Here is a 17,312-nt window from a genome sequence, read left to right as displayed (position 1 = left end):
TTCAGCAAACTAAGAAGGCTCATTATATATCTCAAAAGTAAAAGTCCTCTTAGACAACTTCTCGTGTGAATTTAAATCTATGTACCAAAATAAGCCATCCTCATGCAGCGAGGAGACCCTACAGTAACGACAACACCCTTGGATGAACTGAGAAACAGAAGCTTTTTCAACCAATTCTTCATCATTAAAGAAGATTGTTTTACATGGGAAAAAGACGACATATACTACTAGTGTCAGATTGCTATGAAAATTACAATTTAGACAATCCTGAAGGGTTAATTTGCATCAGATTTTCTCAATACATATTCCATACATGTCCTCACCACTTCAAGTAGCCACATGCCTTCTAAAAGGGATGCAAGACACCGCCAACTACTGTCTTCCACCAAGAACAAAGAACACATGCTTTAAAGAAAAAAGTGCGCTGCTTTTTTAAAAAAAAAATAAAATCAAAGATAGCAGGATCAGAGTAGGACTTCAGCGTGGGAAGCAAAGTGATGAGGTTGATGAATTTCATCTTTCCACACCTGCCCTAGTTCAGCAATCTACTATCTTCCTTCCCAACTTCCATGCTGGTGACAGGCATCAGGAAGTTTGTTGACCCAAGAAAAGGAGGTTCCTGAGCATTATGGAGCATAACGTTCTTCCTGGAACATTACATACTCTGACCACTTGTTACATTAAAGGTCAAAGTGTCAAGACTACACTCTCTATATAGTGTTACAATAGCTTTGACAATTTCTGTGACGGGTGTAATAGGTACACAGTACTGTTGCGTACTGATTAGATCCTCTTAAGAGCAGTACCTTTAGGATAAAAACACTGCATTTCTGCAGCTCACAAATGAGGTGGTGAAGACCTGTGACCCGGAGCAGGTCAGTAGTACCAGAAAGCATAATTCAGTCAGAAGAGATGGTGCTAAGCATGAAGTTATCACTTGCAAAACAGTTCTGTCTTAGGAGGATTCAAGGACATCTTACACTGAACTAACTGTGAAGTGACTGCAGATCCTTTAAAAGCGGTCCTTCTATGCACTAAAGCAATCAGCATTTTGGTAAGATTTGATTTCCAACAACTACTTCTTTTGTACTAACCATAGCGCATTTTAACTCCTAAAAAGTAGTCTTGCAACTCTTTACTGCTCCTGTGGGATTCATGGACCTTCCCAGGTGTATTCAGGGCTTGCACTGCTTCCTTACAGCTCCAGTGCTTTTAAACATTGCATGGGGTCCAGAAAGCAACAAAAATCCTAGCCTAATTGTTAATACTCTTTCCAACAATGAGAGGTATTTCAGTCAACCTTCTTCAAACACAGTCAACGTAAAAAGCAAACCCACATAATTGGCTATTTCATCCAAACAGCAGTATCTGCCCTGTGAAAGGTTATTTATGCAATCAGATTACTAGGCAAGCTAAAAACCATACTGTTTCCAATGTTGGAACTTCAGAGTATTTCCTTCAGCTCCTGACAACTTCTCAGCATACCCTTAAAGTTTGTAAAGCACTGTTCTCCAGAGATCAATTGTTGTACTTTAAACTGGTACCAAAGTCTGTACCACTTTGAAGCATCTAAATGCTATCCTGCAGAGACTGGGACTACGTATATTTATTAAAGGAAGACATGATCTGTAAAAATAGCACATAATCCCAGTCTTACTGCTATTCCACAAATGATTCTGCATTTTAAGTGGCAATTATCCAAGATTTCACTTTTTCAAAATTAATCACTTGAAGACAGGGTTAGGGTTGTTAGAAACAAGGCACTGTGCTTCTGCTTTTAAAGAGCAAAATTTGTTTTAGTTCTCACTGAGAAGCTAGCAATTTGGAGGTTTACTTTTTCTTTTTAAAAATGTACATAATATTTTCTTTCCAAGTGCAGATTTACTTTGCCATCCAAAGGCTGAAAAATACCTACAGGAATCTAGTGCATGCCATATAAACATAATGAACAAAAAAAAGATGATCAGAGTATGTGACACCCCATAGCCTTTCAGTGAACGAGAACAGCAAGCACTGTATTTGCTTCTAATTAAGCCACTCACAAATTTGTAATGAAATTTTTCTACATTAATTAAGATACAATTCTGTAAGGCTTACTAAATAAACATAAAATTGTATCAAGCTGGAAAAAATATCTTAATAAATATATATCATCTGTTTCTGAACATTTTCCACTGGTGCAGAAATGTCTCTGATAACATGGTACTAAATTAACTCAAAACTGGTTTGGTCTTGGACTACTTGTGCAAATTAATAAAATGCTAAACATAAGTTAAAAAGGAAAATAAAATTTAAAAAACAATATTCTGTGTATAAATTTGTCTTGAAGCAACACCTTAAGAGCAAGTTATCTAGACTACAGTTTCATAACTGTGATATATAATTAATTAGAACATTACTGATGTCTTGTTACACTGACTTCTATTTAACAAATTACCATCTTAATGCTCAATAGCAAGATCTGGAAGAAGATAAATGTAGAACTTTGATACCAACATTAGGAAAGTATTTATTCTAAGCGTTCAGATGGGAAAAAATAGTATAAAACAAACAGAGCAGTCTGATCAACACAAGCTTAAATTGTCACCAAGTGCCATATATACTAGTACTCTCCAAACAGCAGGTTTTTGATAATTTCTTTTAATGGAGACTTTTCTTTGTGTTACACTTTTACAACAGAGAACAAGATTTGTAAATCGTACGTCAAGTAAGAAAGAAAAAAAGAAAAAAAAAAACCATAACAAGTATTTCATAGTATATATCTTTACTGAAGTGAAAGCTGAATTCTTACGCGGTCTTCAGCAATAAACAAATCAGTAATATAAAATGTGACTAGAGAATGTGGTATTAGTCAAAATTAAGACAATACTACTTACAGCACTATTCAGATACCCTTTTCTTACCACTCTTTGGCACGTCTACACTACTGTTGTCCAAGTAAAAGACTGATATATTAGCACAACCTTGATAACCTGAGATTTTCCCTCCTGCTTACATTCAGAAGGCTAGCCTACCGACCAACTGCTACAGATCACACCTACAAGTAACCAGCTGGAAAAAAACCCAACAAATTCACTATGCCACAGAACTCATTTGTTTCTTTTATACTTAGGAAAGGGTTTACAAGTTGGCCGTGCTACAACAGACAGTATTCCTGGAAAACCTCAGCTTTCTCTTGCTGGACCTGAGGCACAACTGACAGTAAGTGTCAGCAGAACAAAGCATGTAGCAATCTCACTTAAGACAGAATATGTTTTTTAAAATTACTTGATCTTTGAAGGACATAGACAAATATTTTTCAAGAGATTAGATGTTTCTAAAGAAAAAAACAAACCCAAACCCCTTTATTCTTCTAGAAACCATTGCTGAACAAGTTTATTTGCTGCACTGAAGGACAAAACCAAACATCTTACTCGCAGTAAAAAGTCTTGACCCTCAGAAAAAAAAAAATTTCCAAGGTTCAGAGAATGCAATAAGATCAAAGGTATATAAAAAAAGTCTATTACGCACAGCAGTTACTTGATTATTTCATGAGATCGCTCACGTTATTATAATAGATGCGTTTCCCATTACCTTGTCAATTTGCTCATATTATTTTATTTCTTACATCATACTCTGAAATATTTTGCATTTCATTCAAAGACAGCAAGAAAAGTCTTTCAACAATGTTGATTGGCAGTTTGCCACTGCCATCACTGAATCATCAGAGAAGACAGAAAACAGCACCAAAAATAACATTCTCCAGCCGGGTCCATTGGCCATATGTTACGTGCTGGGGGGGGGGGGGGGAGGGGGGAACAAGAGAACATATGTTTTTCCAACAACCATAAACCAGGAAAAAAAACCCACAACTATTCAGCCTTGACCAACCCCTTCCTCCAACAGCAGCACTTGTTTTTCTTCAGGTACATTTTTTTTTCTTTTTAAATCAGGATCACTCCAAGTTAATTTTACTCAATCCACTAGCAGGTGTTTATTCCTCACCAAGGCAATATTTTCTGGAGCACAGCTAGTCAACAAACAATTTACAGATTGCTAACATGCAGCAGCAGTGCATAGCCACACAGCTATGTGAAGGTCAATTTGGTTTTGGAGCCTTTGACTTACCTTTCCCATTTTGCCACGCAGTATACCAGGACAAACTGAGGAAAGTAGTGATGAAAACTAACACGGTGGCCACAGTTCCATTTCGGAGCCTCATCTCATTTCAGCATCACACTTGTTTATGTTCTATCAGCGATGAGGACCTATCTGTTGGGCTTGCTGCAATGAAGTCAGCTGAAGTCCACCACCAACTGTTGTCCAATAGTGACACAAAATGTAGCTCTCACATATCAAAGGTATCATAAATCAATCCATTCCAAACTGTTGTAAGCTTTCTTACAGTTCTCATAAATTAAGCTTCTCTTTGTTCTTCTAGTCCTGTTTAAAGGCAACAAAAATTTAACAGGTTATGCCAAAAATATTTAGAAGAGTCCCCCACGTACCAAAATACAGTAAAGAAATACTACTACATGCTTGTTACTGGGGCTTACATGCACCTCCCTCGGATTGCCTCAGCCCAGAGAACAGAACTTGCTAGAGTAATTCATCGTTTTTCCGTTAGAACTGCTAGTATCTGGAGAAGCTCTATTTCACATTAATTCGGTCGTTAAAAGACAAACATACACATCACCAACATCACAATTTTATCAAACTAAAGGCAAGATCACGTGTCACCTGGCAGTTGATGAACTGATAAAAGAGTTGTTTCCAGGAAGCCAGCAGCTCAAGACCCTGCTCTTAAGCGCTCACTTCCACGAAACCCTCTGAAATCAGCAATGCCTAATGTAACTGCAGCAGCAGAACCACCCTCAGCAAATTGAGAGACTGGAGCTTTAAAGAGCATTTACAAACCTATGTCACTCATCTTTCTCTGTCTGTTCAGTGCAAGACTATTTGATCCATCCACATTTTTTTTTCTAGCTTAGCTGCAGCTAAAGCACAAACTACAGCCACACATGCAGAGACTGCTCAATTATCAACTGGCAACAACCCAAAAGCCCCACAAAATGCCATGATATGACCGTATCACTCCTCTTTCTCCACCACACAGACACAAGGACAAAACACAGAAATTGCCTACAGTTCAGTTTTATCCCAGAGGAAGGTTCCATATCCTGGGATTAGAAAATCCTCAACTGGCCAAACACAGCCAGCATCTAACCACATTGTCCTAACTCATCAAGACAAAGAGAATAGAGAAATTAATTAACCGACTTTCAAAGATGAGGGGGAGGGCAGATTTGTTTTTAAAGAACTAAATCATCCTTTACGGTAGTTCAAACATTAATATTTAACGTTCTTTTAAGGTACTGCCAGTTTTTCCCCACTATTATATCTGATACAAGTATGCTACCCAGCAATAAATAACTTGCTCTGAATTTTCCTTGGAAGCAATCTCTATCACTCTCTTGCCTGTGTGCATTTAGAACAACAGGAAAAAAATACTTTATATTATTATTACAGTACCAAGAGTTTCCAGTCAACTCTGAACTACACTTCCCAAGCTTGTATTGCAGCACGCACTACCTTTACCAAAGAGTTTGCAAAACAGGACATAACCTAACAGGCATGGTTAACAAATGCACGGAAGAGAACAACAGAGCTGTGGAACAACATGCTCTTGCGTTCAAATCTTGGTCACAACATCCAGGTTACAGAAAGTGTTTACCTTTGGACCACAATTACCTCACATATAATGCTAGTTACGTGCTTTGTTTTGAGGAACTTTATGCACAGATAGGTTTGTAGCTTTAAACATTAACTCCGAAATCACAGGGTACATATAAGGAAGGGAACAAATGCAAAAACGAAGTAGATTGTAAAATTCAGTAAGAAACAAAACAATGAGCAGGAATAGAACTGTGAAAGCCTTATGATACCAGGAACCTGAATTCAACACAATGAAAGATAAAGACAACTGAGAGACCTATAAAAAGCTAACATGGAGAGCATCACGCAACAGGAAATATCAACACCAGCACTTTGAACAGGAGAGGCACATAATAAAAGCCAGGAGGGCTGGCAACAGCAATTCGTTGAGATGATAAAAGTCTGGGTGAACTTCAATAGCAAAAGTGACTAGGATACTGATAAGGTCAATGACACTACCAGTTTAACATGGCTGAAGTGTCTCTGAAGTAAGGATGCCTAAACTGTAATCTACCTTTACTTTAGCAGCAGTCAGACCTCTCCGGAGCAGCTCAGGTGTGCACAAAGGACCAGGCTACAAACTAGATGGATTATCCCTGTGGGGGCAACAGACAGCTGGTCCAACATACAAACAAGAGACAGCAACCAGGAGAGTAAAAATATCATCGGATAATGCAAGGAAAGTAAACCACCTGCCTTGCCAGAAAATGTGGGCATCATTTTTATATTTGCTGCAATAAAAAGTCAAGATCAGGGCTCCTCACTGTGCTATTTGAATCAACAAAAATTACAGTCTGTTTGGTTTTGTACAGAAAACAAAACCCCAAAAAATAAACGAAAAAATGGTAGCAACATGATTCAATCAGCAGTAAGTATGCAAAAAAATCGTGTCAAATTAATAATTATCATGGTTCCGAGTTGGCTGGTTCTGCTTTTATACTTCTCTTCTGATGTTGTAACCACTCCTCTCAGCATAGGCATCAGCTCAGCCGTACTTATATGTTTATTCAAGTATTTCACTGAATCAAACTGCATAGATCAAGGCCATGCGTGAACCAGAAGCGCTCCAGCTTTTAAAAATGCATGTAGCTAAACCAGCAGAAACCCATGTGTACGTGCACATAAATTATTTCTCCCCCAGGTAGTCACTTTTCAGGTTTGTTCAATAATTTACAACACAAACTAAACAAATCTAACTGAGGGGTAATCCCATTGGAGCCGACGCTATGACAGGGTATATAACTAGACAGATGATACCTATGAAATTTTCTAGCACTGAACCCTTCCAACACTGCAGACCGATGGGAATGACCCTGCGAGAGGCGGAGGGCCACGGGTGCCGGAGGCACCTGGCCCCTCGCAGGTGCCGAGCACCACGCTACTGCATCACGCCTTAAATAAACCAAGAAGTTTCTGTATGTATCCAGACACTGCCAAAATACAGACAAAGCACACTTCCAACTGCAAACCCGACACAACGCAGCGCCCCTGGAAAGGCTCTTCTTGAGCACAGCTGCCGAAGGGCTGGAGGCTGCGGGATGCGGGCAGGATTCGGAGGGGATGAGCCCGCACCCCATCCCGCCGGGAGGTGCAGGGGCACCTGCGGCGGCGGCAGCAGCGCTGCATTGACGAGGCGGATCCCTACGGCGCGGCAGAACGGTTCGCGATGAAAGGACAAGCAGCAGGAAAAGGAGCAGAAGAGGCGCCGGACAGGGGCTTTTCCACCTTATTTCCATTGAAAACCCTCAGCAAGCCCCCCCCCCCCCCGCGCCCGGCCGCGCCGCGAACCGTCACCCGCCGCCGTTAACGGCCGTTTCACCTCAGGCGCGCTGGCGCCCCGCCGTTTCGCGGCCGAGTCCCCTCAAGCCCGGGGCAGGCGGGCTCCGCTGCCTCCGCGGAAACCGCCCCGAGTTAGCTGGGACCTTCCCCGCTGTCTCTCCGCCCCGGTCGCGGCTATTTAGTCGGGGAAGCGAAAAACCCAGGCGGGGAGCTGGGCACCGGGCGCCGCCAGCCCTGCCGGGCGGCAGAGGGCGAGAGCTGACAGAGATGGAGGGGAGGGACAGCGCCGGTCCGGGGAGCTGCGCGGCGCCCGGTGCACCGGAGCGGGGTTGCGGGGGAAGGCAGGGGGACAGGAAACTGCAAACTCCGCCGAACCCCCCTCGGGCTCCCGGCACGCAGGGGGAAGGAACGAGGAAGGTTGGGAAAGAGATGTCTCCGCCGGGCGCCCCAGCCGCAGGAGGAGGGGGAGCAGCACCGCTCTGCCCCGGACCCCAGCGCCGCCCTCCACACGCCCCACGGGCACCCCCCGGCGCAGGGCGAAGGGATGGGGTGGCAGCAAGTCCTGCGAAGGAGCCGCCAGCGCTCCCCACGCCACCGCCGCCACCACGCAGGTGCCTGTGAGCGCAGAAGGGTGCATGCATGCAGATGGGGAGCAGGACAGCCCCCAGCCGCCCGCCCGCCCTCCCTTCCTCCGGCGACACCGCAGAGACCCGCGGCGCTGAGAGGGGAAGCGCCTCCGCCGCACACCCACTCCGGAGGCTGCGGCCAGACGTCCGGCCCCAGCCCCCTAAAAAGCCGAACCGGCTGCAGCTGCGCCGCCACCCAGCCGCCGGGTCCGAAGGCGGCAGCAGGGGCCCGGGGCGCGCAGGGGGAGCGGGACCCGCTGACCGCCGGCGCCATCCTCACCTGTGCGCGGCGCTCCGGCAGGGGGAGCCGCGGGGCGCGGTCGGCGGGCGCGGCGGTCGGCGACTGTGTCGGCTCGCGCCGGGGCTCCCGCTCCCCTCACCCGCCCCCCGCCCTTCCCTCGTCAGCGACGCACCCGACTCGCGCAACCGCCCCCCGCCCCGAGCGCCATGGAACCGCACGGAGCTGCGCCCCGCCCACCGGCGCGGAAACCCCGCCCACCAGCCAGGCGCCGTCCCCGTAGACAGCCAATGGGTGCCGCGCCGGAGAGCGCCACTCATTGGCTGGCTGGCCTGTCGCTCTCTTGGCCGCGGCTATAAATAGCTCGGTCTCGCGAGGCCTTCTTGAGTAGCTGTGATGGGAGTCGAGGTGGGACGGGGGTAGGCCCTGCGTCCCCTTCTTAGGCTGTGCTTTTTGGGGGTTATTGTCCTGGAGGGGTCCTAAGAAAGGCTGTCCCAGAACTTGGTTACTTGTCACTCCATGGTCAGCTGCAGGAGGTCTGGCTTAGCTCTCCCTGGCCGCTAAAGGGTGGAGCTCAGGGCCTGCTGCAGTGAGGGTGCATCTGTACTCCTGAAAGGAAGTTGAGGTCAGCAGAAGACTTTTCAAAATGCCTCTTCAGTGCCAAGCAAATCACATGTTTTGGTGCTCTGTGTAATGTGCTTGTTCACCAGCGTTAAGAAGTTGCAGTCATGAATTTTACTGTTGGGTTTGTGTGGTAGTAATCGTCTGCTAGAGCTTGTATCAAGAACTTTTTGAATTCTGGAGCAGCTTGTTGCTTCACACCAGTTAAATGAACCTTCTGTCCTTTGTATGGTTCACAAGTGTGGTTCTGCGGAGGGTGTTTGCGCTGTGATGGTATGTGTGCTGCCCACGAGGCTGTTGAACAGGTACAGCTTCAGAGGTGTGAAAATGAGCTCACTTTCCCCCAGAGGGCTGTTACTGCTGCCTTTTTCAACCTGTGAAAGAATGTCAGTGGCAGCTTTACTCTATGGGTTCATTATTTGGAGTTGTGACATATCTGTTCTGGAAGTAATCCCCTATCTTCAGTGGTTTGTTTCATGTGTTCCAAGGGATTTCATGCATGTTTTAGGGTCTGAAAGTACCTGTTAAAATCAAACAGTACCTTCAGCTTAGAGTAGTATCCTATCTACCTCGCAAGAGCTGTACTCTAACTGGTAGCAGTGTTAGTCCTTTTGATTGACTCAATGGCTTCCCATTGTATTTTTTTCTCATCTTCTACCTAATCTATAGTATACATTTTTACACTCTGTTAAGGCTCTTATGCTAGATAGTGGCATAGTCCCCCACTTGAAATTCAGAAACTGGGGGGGGGGGAAATCTTACTAGTTATTCTGTCTGAAGAGTGACGTTTAACAAGTCTCCATAGATTATTTTAACTGATGCTTAAACATCATAGTATATTTACACATGTGGGTACCTGCACAGCAGCCCTCAGTGATTTTTTTCAAGCTTTTTTCAAAGTTTGCAGAAAGGGGCCAGTGGCAACTCAGGCAGAGCACAAAAAGCAGCTCAGGAGAACTTTGCAAGATCTTAACATCTAGGCTGTTTTGCAATTTTATTCATTGAGTGGTAAGAATTTATTATGTAAATGTGTGCTTCAATTCTTCCTTTTATAAAGAAGTGGAATGAGGTGGATTTTTTTATTGAAAAACAAGTTCAGCACAATAACTTCCAAACCAAAAATAGTGCGTGTCCTTACACAGAGACATCTATGGCAGAATTTTCTGTAGAGATCCCAACAAGCTAAAAACATTAGAGCCACCATTGTTTGCCTCTAATAGATTAGTGTTGCTTAGGGGTATGAATTTTTGCATGTCTGTGCTGGAAAAAGAACCTGGTGGAGACGTTTTCATATAAAAGTCCTTTTGTCAGGAGAGCTTAGTCTGCTGAAGAAAAGGCTCTGTTACAAGATGAGTTTAATGAGAGTTATTTTACAAGAACTGTCTGAGCCTTCATACTTTTTGTTCTTTCACCAATTGAACATTTGCATTAGGAAGTTTTGCAGACTGGACCTTGACAGTATCCAATTAACTATTAACTTCCCCAAACAATACAGTAAGCACAGTGTGGTTGTTTCTCAGTTTCTGTGATATCTTCCCCTGAAGTTCGTTTCCTGAGAAGGAAGGCAAAGTTCAAGACAGAAACAAAAAATTCAACATTGCCCTCATCTGACCTATTACAGGAATAGTCAAATGTCTCTTGGCATATTCTGCTGCTTGATGTGTGGAAAAAGTACATGTGAAGGAAAAAGCTGCAGCTGCCAGAGGAAAGGAGTTGGGGCTGTTTGGCTGACACCAAAATGTCGCTTGCTTCTGGTAAGAGTGGCAGCTCCCTTTTAGGCCTGAACAAGACTTAATGCCCACAAATTTCCAAATTCTTTCTTCCTGCTGAGTTATTCTTTCATCCTGCAGGTACTGCTGTTCCAACTGGACTATTAGTCTGAAATTGGAGAAGATGAAGCACTTCCAAACAAACACTTTGTGTTTAAATGGAAGTGTTAAGGTGCAGATGCTGTAACAACCATAATGAGAGACATTTGTGGGGAGAAATTGTTTTTAACATATGTGAAGTTTAGATCCTTAGTGTTCCAGCTTGCTTGTTGAAAAAAAGACCAAAGAGCTTGCTATTGTATAGCAGCAGGACCCAAAACACAAGAGAGAAATGCATAAACATATTTCAACAGAGGGAAGATTTCATGCTGGGAAATTTTTGCTAAGGTATTGCCTAAATGTCAGAGTAAAGACAAAGCGTCAAAAGATGCTCCAGGCCAGGCCTGCCATAATTTCACATGCTGCAGTGACTGTTTCTGGCACACCTGGGCAGTTGACTTCTGTAGGGCTGCACAGTTGTTGCCGTTCATCAGATTCGGAGCTTGTTTTATGCAAGCCCTTTTCCCGACTCCTTCAGAAGAAAAACACCAGTGTTGTCCTTGCATTTCAGCATGCTTATGTTCTGGCTTTCCGAGGCACTAGGAAAGATACAGGAAGGTAGAGTGCTTGGCAGTGGCAGCGTAGGTCTTAATGGCTGCTTGGCTGAAAAATGGCCAGCTGAAAAGTGTCTGTGTCTCCTGATGAGAACTGAGTTCTCTCCCAGAGTCAAGTTTTATTCCCAGCCTGCCACTAACCCTGTTTTTTAACAGAGCAAACATTTGGGACTTTCAGTGTTTCTACCTCCATTTCACCTCAGTTTTGCTTTTTTGGACTGTAAGCCTTTCATGACTGAATCGTTTTTGCTGTATGCTAGCTGAGCACCTCGCTCAGTGAGGCTGTGTTTCTGCTGGGCCTTTGCTACACTCCCATACCAACAATAAAAAGAGGGGCACAAATACACCCAGTGTGTATTGCGGAAGGGTTGGCAATGGTTGTCTGCTGCCTCTGCAGTCTTAGACTCCTCTTAGTCTCCGACTAAGGTCATCTGCCGTCCCTACAGCAGTCAGCTGGTGAAAGGAAAAGCAAACTCCCCATCAACCACCTTCTTAAAGGAGCTGTGTGTTGAGGAGCCGGGCTTTGAGTCATGGTGCAGCGTGGCCGAGCCTTGAGGCCCTCACCTGGCACCATGTCAGGGCAGCAGGAGACCGAGGGGAGGGAAAAGGGAAGGGAAGCTTTCTCATTCCCTCCCTATGACTAGGTAAAACAGTGCATGAGTAACAATACAGAAGGTTTTCCAATCTCAGAGACAGGTTTGATGCTCATGCAAATCCAGATCCCGCTACTGTTTTATAGACATAAACTGAAACAAATGCTTCAGTGGCTGAGCTGGTTTGCAAAAGAGAATTTTTGTTTTGTAGTATTGTAAACTTACTTTATACACAAAGCTGCTGGATGTATACGGTTCATGTATACATGTGTGACTTGTGTAGCACCTATTGTTGTGCTAATACTCAACAAATAAAGGGATGTAGATAATTACATTAAAATGTGATTGCGGCTACAAATGCTTAGTAGCAAAAAAATGCCACATTTGGGTAATCTTTATTCTGCCTTTTCTGTAACTACATTATGAAGTTTTGTAGTCTTTTGTTAGATGTTGTGATGCTGCTTCTCCACACGCAGCTGTGTCTCACTCAGAAGTCAGGTGTGACAGTGCTGTCCTTTCCAGTAGGTAAATTGTTGGTCCATTTTAACAAGATAAAACCTGAGGTGGGAGAGAGCAAATAATCTAAGAAGTCTCTCAGGGAGGTAGGAACAGAGCTCCGTCTCCAAACTCATGTTTTTCTACCCTCACCCCCACATTACTGTCATTTTACTCACTGTGTAGGTTCTGTCTGAGCCGCAAATGCCTCTGCCATATGCTCAGAGGTGATGAACATTTACATTTATCAATCTCCTTCTGAAGGCAGAGGCTTTTAAATGCATTCCTACTATTACATAAACATAAACCTGGAAACTGTGAAGTTCATATTGTGCCAATATTGCTGAGGTCCAATGCCTGGGTAAAGAGCAGTCAGATGAAGTTAGTACTGAAGAGATAGTCCAAGCAGAAGGAAATCATGTAAAGAATTAAGGTTTTGATTGCCAGCTCTTTTTCAACATGCCTGCTTCATGGTATTCTCTTAATTTTAAAAAACAGACATTTTTTTCAGGGGAATTTTGAGAACGAGATTTTGTGCATTGGACATCTTCATCATAAGCAAAACACACTGAGATGATGTCGTCTTTAACTTACCTTGGGATACTTTGGTGGTTGGTCCGCCAACAGCAGGGAAGGATGCCGTTAAAGGGAAGTCTGAATCAGGTCCTCAGCAAGTACAGGTTTCTGAAGGTCGTCTTCTTCTGAAGGTCTGTTTCACACTTGCCTAAGCAAAACTAAATATAGGTCCAGACAGCATGGGGAAAGAATCCAAGTCAACTTGCACGGGGAAAAATAAGATATTTCAGAAGAGTTTGTCAAAATCCAGCACAGAGTCTCATTGGTAGATGAAACTTTGACAAACTGACTCCTGTAAGACTCTTAATTATTTTGTGCCGAACTGTTACAGACTATAACGATTTTCTAGCTCTACCCACTGCAAATGCCCAGATACCTACTTGAACAATGCAGTTAATGCTCTAGCATATTTTCCAAAGATGTGGAGTTTTGTAAAACCTGAGCTAAAATCTGCAAAGACAATGCAAATCTAAACTTCTGACTGCCAAAAAACACGGACTAAAACGTTACACTCCAGACTTCTGGTACAAGCTCCCCTGCCAAAGAGTGGGCTGGCTGCACATTAGTCTTTGCATCACATTTTTTGTCTCACCTGTGTTCTTGTCTAACCCAGCCTGCCTCTTCCTCATCAGTCCTCCTTCCCACGGGAAGGCCAGCTTGTGCAGGATGTGGTTCAGTCCACTTCGTTAGGACCAGATGTTAAAGAGTCAAAACCAGGCACCAAACTCTTGGCTAAAACCCAGCTCTGGGACAAGTAGCTCCCTCCTACTCTTGCCACGTCACCCAGGAGGTGTCTGGTCAGTGAGTATCTCTTTCTTCCGCTGCTGACTGAAGGGCAGATCTGGACATCTCTTGAAGACTAAACTGGAATAAAGCAATTGCTGCCGCATCCTTTCACTTTATGCTCTGTTTCTGGTGGGGGTTGATAGCTTGCAAAGAGCCATGCTACGACAAGAGCTCTGCAGATGGAGAAGTGGTGGGGAAAGCTTCCTGTGGTTTCTTGCGTCAACCTGACCTCTTTCTTCACGGAGTGAGCGCACTAGGTGAAGGATGAGCTCGGCACACGTTTTCTGCCACTAGAGGCAGCACGGGGCAGGGGATGAAAATTCCTTCTCCCAGCAAAAGATGAACGGGGGGTGGGGGGTGGTAGCAACAAGTTAAACAGACAGGGTTGGTTACAAGGATGGAGCAGGCTGCACCTCCATGAATTACACTAGCTGTATGACCCCTCTGCATTCATTCTTGGCAACCTAAGTACCAAGCCAAAACTGTATGTGTGGAACTTGATGCTGAAGATGATGGCTGGGTGAGAATTTGCATTGACTGCAGTCATCACCTGTGGCCTACCCATACTCGAGCCAGCATTGCCTCAACGGGCAAAGAGGCATAGCCCTCACTCTTGTACCTTCCTTACCCCACCTTCTGCTCTGATCCGTGCACTCTCCTGTTTTCCCCAACTGCTTTGCTTTCATAATTCCATACCAATATTGCGAAGAAGAGCCAGAAATTGTTAAACTTGTTTACACTGGGGTGAAGGGGAGACAGATTCATGGATGCCTTGACAAAGCATAACCCTGCAACGTGCATCCTTCTAATCGTGTCCAGCCCCATCACGTCTGATACGGGTAAGAAGTTCAAATCCTAAGTTCATCCCTAATCATTGGTAAGGGGTTTTTGGTCTCCCCATCAACCTGCCCGGTCTAAATTTCACCCTGAACAGCATATTCACTGTGCATGTCATTCCATGCCACAGCAGGGCCACAGACGAGCGGGCTCCAATCCAGCCCCAGGAGGACTGAGACCTGCTGTTTGAACTCAAGGTACGTGCCAAAGTGATTCTGTCAGCAGCTCATTTAGGGCGGGGTGGGAGAGAGAAGGAATAAGAGAATGACATCTTTAGACCCCCTAGCTCGACTTACCTATAGTACATATTGTTAACTTTAACTTGCGTCACTCCAAGACACGACAAGTATTAACGCAGTCCCTGTGAGTGTGTGAACTCTGCAACACTGGAAATAATTATCAAAGCCACTCTTCATTTAAACTAGCAGAGCTGTTGCTGTGCTGTAATGAAAAGATCTCATGCTTTGCCCTACGGCAGCAGGGATCTAGGCTGTATTAAGTCATTCTGACCGGCCTTAAAGGCTTTAGTGATGGTTTTTTCATTTGAGTGTTATCTTTCTGCCAATTTACAATCGCATCACCTCCCCACAAAGCAAACTTTTAGTTATCCAAGCAGCAGTGGGAGGATGGTAGATGATGAGGAAAACATAGATAGGACAGGAGCATTCTTCATGGCATTTAGAAATAATGAGTGCAATTTCCCATGTCTTAGGACTTTTTAGACCAAGATTTTAGTCAAAAGAGAAATGAACCTTAGTCAGACAGGAGCCCTACCTGTATATTGGAATAACGTGTAAGTAGCAACAAGAAAAGCACTGCTGCAGCTGCAACAGACAATAAAAATGATAGTAATAACGTAAGAGCTTTGTGATAGCTCCATCCCCCAGGAACACCACCAAGGACATAAATTTTTAAATGAAATGGTGTATTCCTTACTTCACACCTTCAGAAGAAGTTTTAGTTTCCCACCTCCACATGTAAACTAGGTGTTCTGCCTGCTCTCAATTGCATGCAGATTACTCTCCTGGCACACAAAGGGAAACCAGCAGTATAAGAGCAATATGTTGATATTGTATTTTATTCCCAAAAAGTACTTTTCAGAATGACAGCTCCTACTATGATCCCACATGCTTTGCAACCACGTGGGCAAATGCTAATTCCACCCACCAAACGCGCAGGTAATAAAAGTGAATGGGACAGGGGTCAGGAGCAGGCACCTATCAAAGCTGTTAAGTACCTCTGGCAGCTGGAGCACACGAAGCAATTAATAAACTCTTTCTGCAGTTTGTCACATGCCAGTCATCAATGATGAGTTTGATAATGGCAATAGCTGCATCACTAGCATATGGCATGCCATGTATGCTGTTACTATTATTCCTATCCTGAGAGAAACAGAGCTGTAACAGATTACAAGGCTGACACATGCAGAGTCCTTTGCTTTTTAAGGCGATTACACTTTAACCCTAGGCTACATGGCACATGTGCACTAACATGTTCGAAGTCAGGCCTCAGGACGACTCCTGTTTATGAAAAATTAAACCCTAAAATCATCAAGGGCTGGATTTTGTCCCTGACCACCAGGGCTGAAGGAGGAAAAAGGCAAGGATGAGGCGGAGAGTATCACATTGCGCACAGGTGAAGTGGGCTTGTGTGGAAAGCAATGGCTTTCCTCCCCATCTCTCTCATGCTGCAGGCTGTGTCACAGCCCACAGCCCTACCTCTTCCCTCTGTATTTAGGTGAGGTTGCCAGCTTGCAGGAGGGTGAGCCCAGGGCTGGCCTGGCTCCCCAGGGAGCACAGCTGTGATGGTAGGTGCTTCTTTAGGGGAAGACATCCCACCTTCTCCTCGCAGACTGTGGCTGCAGCCTGGCCCTCAGCCTTACACTCGTGCTTGTCCTGTTTCATCAGAACCTGTTTATATTTTTAATCACACGTAATACCATATCTGCTGCTAATTAGAGCCCAACAATACTAACTCAGTGTGCAAACAAGGCCATCATCCAAGTATTGTTTTGTGTAACCAGAATGCTGGCATTGTGCACATTTGCATAATGTTTAATTATTTAGTCAGAACATAAAATTTGTCTTCCTCTCAAAAACATTTCTATGAAATGTCTCAATAATTAACGCCACTATGTTTATTAAGAGCAGGGAAGATTCATAAAATGCATTAGTCAGAACCAAGCAAGTAAAGTACATCTTGCTACAGTAGTCAAAATACGCTTGCTCCGAAGTAGGTCCCAAGCACTGCAAACACCAGTGTGAACTCATACCATGCAACCAAGCAGAATATGATTAAAAGTGAAGCAGAATATGATTAAAAGCATAACGGTTCAGCAGCTGTACCTTGGAGGGTCAGGGAGCCAAATCAATGGCTTAATTCACTCATTAATCAATACATATCATTTTGAGAAAACCGGTTCAATTATATTGAATCAGCTAAGTGAGCCCTGTGTTTATGAAAGGTAAAATTTGGGGTCAGCTGGGGGCTCATGCACAGTGCCGCAGCCCAAAGGCATCTGCAGGCTCCTGCTCGGGCATGTTGCCCGTTGGAAGGCAGCAGGACCCATGCGCTAGGCGACAGGACCACGTCTGTGTGGGACCTGGTAGCAGGGAGGGGTTCTTCATGAGGTTCCTCTAGGCAAT

The 17,312-nt window shown here is 44.4% G+C and overlaps 1 protein-coding gene and 1 long non-coding RNA gene across 4 annotated transcripts in view; both read right to left on the bottom strand.

Moving 5' to 3' along the window:
* Positions 1 to 8,490, bottom strand: part of MGAT4A (alpha-1,3-mannosyl-glycoprotein 4-beta-N-acetylglucosaminyltransferase A) — an 83,106-nt gene extending 74,616 nt beyond the window's left edge. The window contains exons 1-2 of one of the 2 annotated variants that reach the window (XM_037376042.1): positions 8,380 to 8,490; positions 4,108 to 4,422 (exon numbers count right to left, since the gene is read on the bottom strand). In XM_037376042.1, coding sequence (XP_037231939.1) covers positions 4,108 to 4,201 — 94 coding nt within the window. In that variant the 5' untranslated portion in view covers positions 4,202 to 4,422; positions 8,380 to 8,490. Of the gene's footprint in view, positions 1 to 4,107; positions 4,423 to 4,535; positions 7,098 to 8,379 lie in introns of those variants that run through there. The other variant, XM_037376043.1, reaches the window with a different exon arrangement.
* Positions 8,491 to 12,332: 3,842 nt separating this feature from the next.
* LOC119143420 lies at positions 12,333 to 13,926 on the bottom strand. Of its 2 annotated transcripts, none has more exons than XR_005102703.1 (3): positions 13,637 to 13,926; positions 13,063 to 13,202; positions 12,333 to 12,531 (listed from the first exon to the last, which is right to left on the bottom strand). It is a non-coding gene; the product is annotated as an uncharacterized LOC119143420 (long non-coding RNA). The 2 variants fall into 2 exon arrangements; XR_005102704.1 differs by having other exon boundaries at positions 13,063 to 13,192.
* Between the last annotated feature and the right edge of the window lie 3,386 nt (positions 13,927 to 17,312).

This window comes from Falco rusticolus, chromosome 2 (assembly GCF_015220075.1).
Source record: "Falco rusticolus isolate bFalRus1 chromosome 2, bFalRus1.pri, whole genome shotgun sequence".
Lineage (NCBI taxonomy): Eukaryota > Metazoa > Chordata > Aves > Falconiformes > Falconidae > Falco > Falco rusticolus.
The sequence above is the reverse complement of the archived record's forward strand: the minus strand, read 5'-3'. Positions and strand labels throughout refer to the sequence as shown.